Source organism: Lepisosteus oculatus, chromosome 7 (genome assembly GCF_040954835.1).
Source record: "Lepisosteus oculatus isolate fLepOcu1 chromosome 7, fLepOcu1.hap2, whole genome shotgun sequence".
Taxonomy (NCBI): Eukaryota; Metazoa; Chordata; class Actinopteri; order Semionotiformes; family Lepisosteidae; genus Lepisosteus; species Lepisosteus oculatus.
In genome coordinates, this window is record NC_090702.1 from 41,820,799 (window position 1) to 41,830,443 (window position 9,645).

Consider the following 9,645-nt stretch of genomic DNA (forward strand, 5'->3'; position numbering starts at 1 on the left):
ACCCTTCTTGTGGATGGGAACTACATGAGCAGTTCTCCAATCCATGGATACTTATAACATTCTGTTATTAAGATATCATTTACACAACTCTCACAATAGTTACTCAAGACAAGGGTAATAGTTTAATCTTGTTGCCGTGAGCACGATTGGCAAGATACCACAAGCTCCTGGGGATTTATTAATCTTGAGTGTGTCTAGTATGCAAAACACTTCCGCTTCTTCTATTCCAACTCTAGTGAAGAACTCTGTACTTCCACTGGTGTAATATTAAGTTCTTCCTTAGTGAACATCTGAATAAAATAGTTGCTTAGTATTTTCCTATTATTGTCAAGATATACAATGTCGAGGAGACAGTTTGCGTCATCCTTAACCATCTTTAGACGTTGCTGAACTGAAAGATCTTACTGCTGTACTATTCTTTCATTCTTTGGGTCTTTCCAAAATATTTTTAGCTTGTGCCTGAATTCATTATTTAGTGCTGTTGTTTTTAATCATTTTAACTTGAAAACGAAAAATAAAATGAAAATGAAGAAAATCACTTTCTTTTACCTTGTTCAACAAATGAGGAAAAAACAATTGGGGATACTTTTGTTCTTGTTTTTGCTTTACTCACTTGACAATACTCATACCTGCACATTTTAATGAAAAATGTGAACCTCAGAAAAAAACATTTACAAACCCTGTGTATTTTAATAATGAAAAGTTTATTTTATGTTTTTTTTTTTAAACGAGACTGTACCAACATCGAATAATTTAATACCCTCCATTTTGATCCTGCATACCTGATTTACCAGTTGAATTGAAGACTGGACTCCATAATTCCATAATTACTGAACAGCATGTCACTGAAACTCCACATCCCTCTTCAAGGTTCAAAGAAATAGGAGATTAGACCCATTACATTACTGCAACACAATACAATGGGTCCAAGACTATCTCAGAATACACATTCCTCACATTCTTTGTGAAAACAATACTGCTTGCCATGATTCCTGCATTTACAGCTTTTAAAATTGGTAAAAAGATGCATAAAATAGGAAACATTCCTAATTTTCTACACGTGCCATCAAAGCACTTAACAATATGAAAATGGCTTAAATTACATTTCATTGCAATTCTGTAGTGTTCAAAACAGGTACATACTGTGTGCATGTGCATACATTGGGTCTCAGCATTACATGTAACACCTGATACTTTACAAGGAACTGTAAACATTTTAAGGCAGCTGGCACTAAATGCTGCGTGCAGGCAGAGTTCAAGTCCCATTTCAAAAGTGGGGGTTATTCCACGCTGTCAACATGGATAAGCAAAAATACGGTATTCCTCTAGACATGACTGATGTACAACAGAAAAATAGATCTCCTTTAGCACTTAAATAAGGCAGCGCTTCGTCTACAGGGCAGTTAGAAAAACAAAGCCCCCATCCCGCCAACCTCTGCTTGCTCTTTGACGAAGATTTCAAAATATTGGTATATGATCGTAACGGCAAGCAAAATCCCAGTGCCTGACCCTATGGCTCCCAAGAAGTCGGCTAAGACCGACAGAGCTCCAATGCACAGACCTCCAAAGGCTGCTGCAGTAGGGATATACCTAAAAAACACAACAGAAACAGATTATAAATGGAACATAAAATACCCCACTAGCAAGGGATTTATGTTTATGTAAAACTGCTTTTACCTGTTAAGTTCATGGACCATCGATGTTTCTCTGTGTCCTCTCATCACCATCTGCTGTTCTTTCAGCTGTTTTGCTACCTGCAGAAATTAAAGACGTTGTTCATATCCCCGCAAGGCTGAAGAAAACCATTTCACTATTTTGAACACCTGAATGGAGATCAGAATAGTTGCCGTGTTGCTAAGAAGTGCTAGTAGCCAAACTCCCTATTAATATCATTGAGTGCCACTGGTTTCTTTCGATACAGTCTGCTATTCTCTAAAAAAAATGCCAATCTCCAATATCCTATTAAAGAAAAAACTCACATCCTTGGCAGAGGATCCAGAAACATCAATCCACGTCTTTGAAAAGAAGGCACACGACCCCAGCATGAAAATGATGTAGACGACGACATGGATAGGGTCTTCGAAAATTGCGCCGATGGACTCGGGGGGGGAGAGGTAGTAGCAGAGACCGCCGACAGGGTAGGAGCGAGCAGGCCCTCCGCCCCCCACATCCTGGGAATTCAACAGTGAACACACACAGTCCACCCTTTAGAACTGACGGCCCATCGGATGTGGTACGTTCCTGCATTCTCAGAGCAAGCAATCTTAAAAATAAATCAGTTTCTTTTTATACCCTCCCCCCCCCCCATTAGGTCACATTTGCAAGCAGAAAGCACAGATCGTGGAACCCTAATTCATTATATAGGTCTCCAAATCTGGCACTTTTTTAGACTTGAACTCCTGTACTATGCAGCGGGACTTATTCATCCGACACGCTGCTCTGCAGTTCCTGACATGAAAGTCAGCACTGACAGGACGGGTGGCGCCTCTCTGAAGCTACCTCACAGGAAAAACTACGGCAAAAAATGAGAAGATCTTACTTCACATGTCACTTAGTCTACTGCCAACCCATAGTCTATATGAGAACCTTTAACAAGCTAGTTTTGAGCCTTCGAGGGTTTCCTTGTAGGAAAATGTGGTAACTGCTAAGGATTATATAAATGGGAACTTATTCATAGACATTCTATAAAATATATATGATAAACAAGATAACAGAAGACCACTAGGTTTGTGAGCTTCACTGGGTAACTGCAACTACATCCTCACAATTGTTTAAATGCAAGCACATACCGCCCACTGTCCCAGCAGATTGACCAGGAAGTTCCCGCTGAAACGAACAGACAGCATTTGAGAGATGACATAAAGGTTGGAAACCAGAGCAGACTGAAGGATGATTGGGATGTTGGAGGTGTAGAAGAGCTTTATGGGATAGCTGCTGTATTGTCCACGGTAACGGGCAGACTTGATTGGCAGATCTACGCGGAATCCCTGGGAGGAAAAAATAATAGCGTCAACGCAAACTGTGTAAAACTCTAAAAACAAACTGCTTGAGCACATACTCAAGCATTGAGTACCTAAAGTGTTATGAATGAGTGGTAGCTTAGAGAATGGTAATTCTCTTCTGTTCAAGGAATACCCAGGTAACAAAGTAAGTGACAGCACACAAACCACTTTAAAGTCTACAAGTCTGATAAATGATTAATCCATTAACACCAAAATACATTAGGGCCAACTGACAGCTTGAGCTTAATCTACTTACCTGGAAATATATGACTACAGCAAAAACGAAGATCGTTGCAATCAGGTTCATGAGGTTAGGGAGGTTCTGGCGGTAAAAGGCTTCTCTGAGAGCGCGGACTTTGTCGGACCGAGTTGCAAGCAGATGAAAGAGGGCAATCACCGCACCTTCAAACTCGGTCCCTTGAAAAACAAAAAAGGAAATCTCTGATGGAAAGCTTTAAAAACAACATTACTTCAATAGCGAGACAAATATATGTCCTCAGTGCACGTCTTGCAGCAAAAATATATTTAAATACGTTTGAAACATTACCTCTGCCAGTGTTTATGGTAGTTGGGCTGAAGGCCTTCCACACAATTGTCTCACATATGTTTGTTGCGATAAACAGGGAAATGCCAGATCCCAGGCCATAGCCCTTCTGCAGCAGCTCGTCCAGCAGCAGCACAATCAAGCCAGCAACAAAAAGCTGTGCAACACAACCGTTCACTTGGTCAGTATTTCATTTTTAAAAATGACACCGTGTTCTTTTACCAAAGGAGTCCTGTTCCTTTTGCTCCTCAACACGAAGGAAACACCTTAACGACAAGTATATGATAACAGACACAAAAATTCCAGAGCGAGTTTGTTGGACTCTGAAACAAGCCATCCTGCAATGTTCTAGAAGCTGGTATCCTGGCCTCCTTCAAAACACAGCTGGATGAGATCCTTGGATCCTCAGATCTGTTAGCTGCTATCAAAAATAGTGAGATGGGCCAAATGATTTCCTCTCATTATTTATGTGCTTATGTGAAGCTGCACCACCTTTTACCCTAACTTTTTAAGGCAAACAGAAGCAAGGATGTATGACAAATGACCGCTCACCTGAATAATGATTAAGAGACAGATGCCAGCCCCCATTTCTGCCGGGTCTCCATACATTCCAGTCATCACGTACACAATGGCCTGGCCAATGGTTATAATCATCCCGAACACTAAGGGTGGAAAAGTCACACCACAAGCAAACATCAATAAGGTTTAAGGCCTGTTACTCAAGAATAAAAAAACAGAACACTCATAACGAATGGCATAGTGCAGGTCCTTACATTTCTGTGCCCCATTGAAGAGGGCTCTATCCTTCGGTGTATCTCCAACCTCAATGATTTTAGCACCAGCCAGGAGCTGCATTATAAGTCCAGATGTCACAATTGGAGAGATACCAAGTTCCATCAATGTGCCTGTAAACGGGGAAAAAAAAAAATCAAGCATTCAATCAACCATTTATAACACATAATTAATTTTTGATTATTGAAGCAATAGCAGGCCAAGTGCCACCGGTCATAATAAAAGTTCTGATTAAGTTATTTGGAAATACATAATCTAACAGAGACTTAGAAAATATGAAGACTTCCACACTAACACCCTTTACATTAAAAACCCCATCAATAATTACATATTCTAGAAAGTCTAGGCTGTAAGTTTTAAGTCAGTAAAAGTAATCATGAGAAAATACAAAGGTCTTATCCTGCTAACAACTGAAAACCACTGTCAGGGGCAAACATCTGCATGTGTATTACAGTAGAAGTGGCAGAATCTTTGCCGATGTCTTTATTAGGAGACAATGATGACTGCAACTCTTGAGAGATGCCGTTACGATCGTATACCAGTCCATATTGTTCTCCAGATCTTGATATTCTGTAAATGGCACTTTGCAGAAATATACATGGAAACTGACTAAACCTTAATTATTGAATCTCTCCTGCAAACCTAAATATAAAATAATGCCCCAGCAAAATTTGTTGTTTGTGATGCAGGTGTAAGCTGGTGATGAGGTGAGGTGCACAGAAGTCGGGAGTAGCACAGAATTCAAACAGGCAGCTAGTTAGATCCTCACTACCAGCTTGCTGTACTTCCGACTTGTAACTATCTCTGGAAACCCTCCCATGTTTTTTTCTAATTTTGTTTTAAAAAGGAAAAAAAAAAGGGAATGCCATGCTGGTATTACAACATGACCAACTGTGAAGCTGCAAGGACTGGGAGCCCTGCCACAGCCAGGCAGAAGAGGGACTGTGACATAGACTCCGTCAGGAAGTCACTCCGTACGTTTATGGGAGTTGTAGTTCGTTAACCCACTCTACACCTGTGAGCAATTATAGCCAGTTTTAATACCCAGCTCCCCTTACGACAGGGTTACACGGGCAAACCTGGAAACAAAGTAACAGGCCTATAATATTTTGTTAGTAAGTCATTAAGCCCCCGTGAGCATCACTGCCATCATAGCCCCCTGAGCAAGGCCCTTAACCCCAATCTGGTTTGTGACTATCAGAGAAATACAAGTACTCTTGGTAACACCACTGTATTGCCTTAACGGAACTTTCCCTCCTTGAGTACTGAATACCCTCCTCCCCCATTTCTCAAACTCCCAAAAAAATGAACCGAGAGGCATCGTTTCCAAAACCCCCTTACCTCTATTGGATGCCAGAATGACTCTCATCCAATAGAAAGGATCTGCCGAGTCTGATGACATGATTCCAAATAATGGAATCTGTTAAGAAAAGTAAAAAATGCTTATTATACTTTATGAAGACTGAAAACTGACAACTAGACTTTGCATTTTCAGTTATCTCCCAAGTTCTTAACACTATGATAAAAACTTTTTAAATACATTTCACAGCAAGGTCAAATAAAGGAAAAATTAAAAATATGAACTAGCTTGTGGAAGTTTAACTAGTTATTGGATATGTATAAATTTTCCTTTGCACAGACATCTATACCAATCCAATAAACAGCAGAAACAACAGTCTATCAATACTGAGCAGCTCTACAAAACTTTAATCTGGGGCGCAGACAGAATTCATTCACTTAAGTCACAAGGTACACCTAAGGTTTACAAGGTAGAAATCACAAAATACCAGAGGTCTAAAGCAAACACCAGTGGCTTACCTGACAGCACACTAAGAAAATGAAGAGTGTAATAGCCGTCCATAGTACCTTCTCCCTGAATTGTATCTATAAAATAGACATGAAGAGAAAACATATCAAAGAAAACATATCACTTATATCACATAAGTGAGAAGCAAAATGAGGCTTAGACTCAGTGATGATTGTTTGAGTTCTAATTCTGATGATTATTACAATAGCGATTCCAATAAACTGTAATATCTGTGGTGTTAAGTCAAACACTTTTCTCACCTCACAAGTTTCTCACCTAGCAAATGCAGCTTCCAATGAACGCGTTACATTCAGTACAGCCACAAAATGGTCAAGGAAAAACGTAAGAATTTAAGAAAATACATATAAATCATTAGAACAAAACAATACACAACATTGTTTTGTTCTAAACAATCCCCAAAAGGGTCTTTAGCCTTACCTTTCTTTCTGGCTTCTGTATTTCAGGTAGCACAGCACAGAAGGGTTTTATGACCTCTAAAAATTTAACTGGAAAAAAAAACAAAACAAAGATTTCTTCGTGCTAAATATTAACAGTTTATATAATGTTCTCCATGTACAAAACGCTGAATTTAACATTAAAATACAAATAAAGGTTAAAAAGAAACTTGGCTGTAAGAACACTTTATTTAAGGGATAATACTCTTATCATGCTATATATACACACAGTACACGTTGGTCTTCTTAAAAGGTAATCATATCAGAAACTTTTTTTGTAATGCATCATGGAAAGTACGCACAGAAAGCATGACCTGGCGATTGGAAACTAACACGTACTATACAGTACATCAACGCAAGAAATAGTATACGTCACACAAGTAAATACTTATAGTTTACCGACCTATTTTATTCGTTACTTTTCATAATGGAACATACGATATTTAAAACAAACAACATGCATGTCTAACGTCAGAATAAACTTTTATCAAGTAAACATTTGACTTAATTTGTGTACCTAAAGACAGCAGTTACTCTTAGATAATGAAATACCAGTACAATATAAAGTACTAAAATCGATTTTACAAATTAGTTTGTAAAAAACTGTTATTCTGGACATTTTTGTTTTGTTTTACAGAAATGCAGTTTAAACTAATTCCTTTATATATTCCTCATCTCTCTCTATATATATATGCACTCAACAGTAAAATCGTGGCTGCAAGATGTATCTTTTACTTAACCACAAAAGCTGAATTTTCATGACTGTGCCAAGTTAACAGCACTCACTGGTCATCTCTGGGCAATGCAAGTTACAGCATATGCAGTCAGTTGGGAAAGACTTGAACTGCACACGCCAGGATTCACACAGCCTTGTAAAAAATATAAATCAGCGCATACTTACTCCCCATATTGCTCAGGACCTCGTTACGGTGTTACAGGGTGAGTGGATTTTTATCACGGGTGTATTTTTCGCCCCTCTCCCTGCTACACCTCTCTGTTGCTCCTTCTCTCCCTGTGCAGGGGGACGCCGAAAGGAATGGACACGTCACGTGACGCCCCCAAACAAGATGGCTAGGGAGCCGTAGTACACGTCAGCCTATAATCACTGAGAGCTGTACACACCTTCCGAGCAGATCACTGCGCCTGCGAGAGCGGCTATTGTTGCTTAAAGAAACCAATCAGGCACCAGCAGAGACAACTGTATTGTCACACGTGTAGCTGTACACACGTAGCTGCCTGAAATCCCTTATTTCCCTCTGTTTTATTTACAAACGCTATTTACTGTTTGCATTGAAATGTAAGTCACTTTAGCTAAACAGCATTTTTTTTTAGTAAGGCAAGGTCTAGACAGCGAAATGTAAGGACCCGTATCTTATCCACGGAGCCGCTGAGGGAGATTTTAAAAAGTGCAAGAGATATTGCATATACTGTATATGACGTATCCAGCGGAAGAGAACATGGGCACATTTACTTGTTAGGACTTGTCTCTTGTGGTCAGCTCTTTCAGTCGTGTTTTCTGTAAGAAACTTGATTCTAGAAGCCACGGTAACTATTCCAAGGAATTCTAGACTAAAAATATTTAGATGAAAGGGAATAAATGTGACAAAGTTCAATCTTTTTAATGTAGAATAGCATCCTTAACAACAAAATAATTTAAGTAATTAAAATATGTGGTACACATTTAATTATTAATTTAATTAATAAGGAAATGCTTCCAACCTTGTATCATATTGTTAACGACCCCATGCGTCTAGGGGTAAAGAGGTGTAACATGTAGGATGGATTTGGATGCAGGGCCGAATGCCCACTGTTCCTGACTAACCTTCTGCATGTTCTTGTAATTACAATCCCTAAAAGTCATAAGCAGGCCCACACCATGGGAGAAACACAAACGACCTTAGTGTTTGGTCTCGAATCATAAAGGCATCTTCTTATTTAGTTTTTATAAATATGTCAGTCACTGTGTCTGCAATTACTGCATTTGTTTACTCCTCTGACCACAGCAGAAAATCTTTACACTCCTGACTGCACTCATTGATTCCCTTTGTCTTCAGATGTTTTCCTACAAACTACTTTTACAGATTACTTCTACCCAAGGATCTCAACCTTTTCCGGTCTCGCTGATCTTGAACTTCATATCATTTGTTGCTTCACTATATGTATTTGCTTTATATGTCCTCATTTGATATATCTGGTTCAATTATTATTTTTTTAATTCAGTTCTGTTCTCTTCCATCTAAGCAACTGATTGAGGCATTTCAAGGACTAGAACATCTTTTACAGCCTTTGTACAACTGTTGCCCTCTGTGTGTAACTTGTTAACCTCTTTTGGCATTGTGTTCCACTGTATGCATTGTGAACAAAGTGTTTTGTCCATCTTCACAGTTTGGAAATAAACACCACAATAGCCGAACAACTGGCGATTTGTGTATTTGAAAAGCTGTGACACAGTGGTTAGCATCATTGCTGCATCCTGCTGGGGTCCTGGGTTCAATTCCACACCTGGGGTGTCATCTGTATGGAGGCCTCCAGGAGTCCGCATGGGGTTTGTTCCATGTGCTCCAGTTTCCACACACAGCCCAAACTCGTACTGGTACTGGAGGTTAATTGGTTTCTGGGAGAAAAGGCCCTGGTGCGAATATGTGTCTGTCTGCACATCCCCTTGCAATGTACTGGCGTCCCATTAAGTGTATCCCGGGTTATGCCCATTTGTTGCTGAGACAGATCACAATTCCCCCTATCACCCTGAATGAGATGAAGCTGTTAAAAAATGAGTGGATAGATTCATGATTTCATGTATTTTGCATAAGAGGAAAGTATATTTTTGAATTTGCGAATGCAGCACAAAATATTTATTCCTGTTTTCTGCACTTCTTCTGGACATTTAAGCAGGAACGTTGGTGGCTTATACATTAAATAAATACTGTAGTCCAAACTTAGTTGTCATCATTTTAATTTTATCCATTAACATTCATTCACACTGAGTTTTGACTTTGCAAATGCAGTTTTTTAATGAACAGACTTCTTTGAGTATGAAATTGCGGT

General features: G+C 39.3%; 1 protein-coding gene across 1 annotated transcript; it reads right to left on the minus strand.

The window, feature by feature from the left end:
- Window positions 1-683: 683 nt before the first annotated feature.
- LOC102682716 (SEC61 translocon subunit alpha 2) lies at window positions 684-7,670 on the minus strand. The gene is made up of 12 exons (XM_015352467.2): window positions 7,502-7,670; window positions 6,584-6,651; window positions 6,157-6,222; window positions 5,680-5,758; window positions 4,320-4,451; window positions 4,099-4,208; window positions 3,550-3,703; window positions 3,259-3,419; window positions 2,790-2,987; window positions 1,980-2,171; window positions 1,678-1,754; window positions 684-1,590 (listed from the first exon to the last, which is right to left on the minus strand). The coding sequence occupies exons 1-12, from the start codon at window positions 7,506-7,508 to the stop codon at window positions 1,404-1,406; spliced, it is 1,431 nt and encodes a 476-aa protein (XP_015207953.1). The 5' UTR covers window positions 7,509-7,670; the 3' UTR covers window positions 684-1,403.
- Between the last annotated feature and the right edge of the window lie 1,975 nt (window positions 7,671-9,645).

Coding starts and splice junctions, on each gene's coding strand:
- LOC102682716 (XM_015352467.2), bottom strand. Junction 6,223..6,583: donor TACAGAAGCCAGAAAGAAAG/GTAAGGCTAAAG, acceptor TCTATTTTATAG/ATACAATTCAGGGAGAAGGT. Junction 1,591..1,677: donor ATGGTCCATGAACTTAACAG/GTAAAAGCAGTT, acceptor TGTGTTTTTTAG/GTATATCCCTACTGCAGCAG.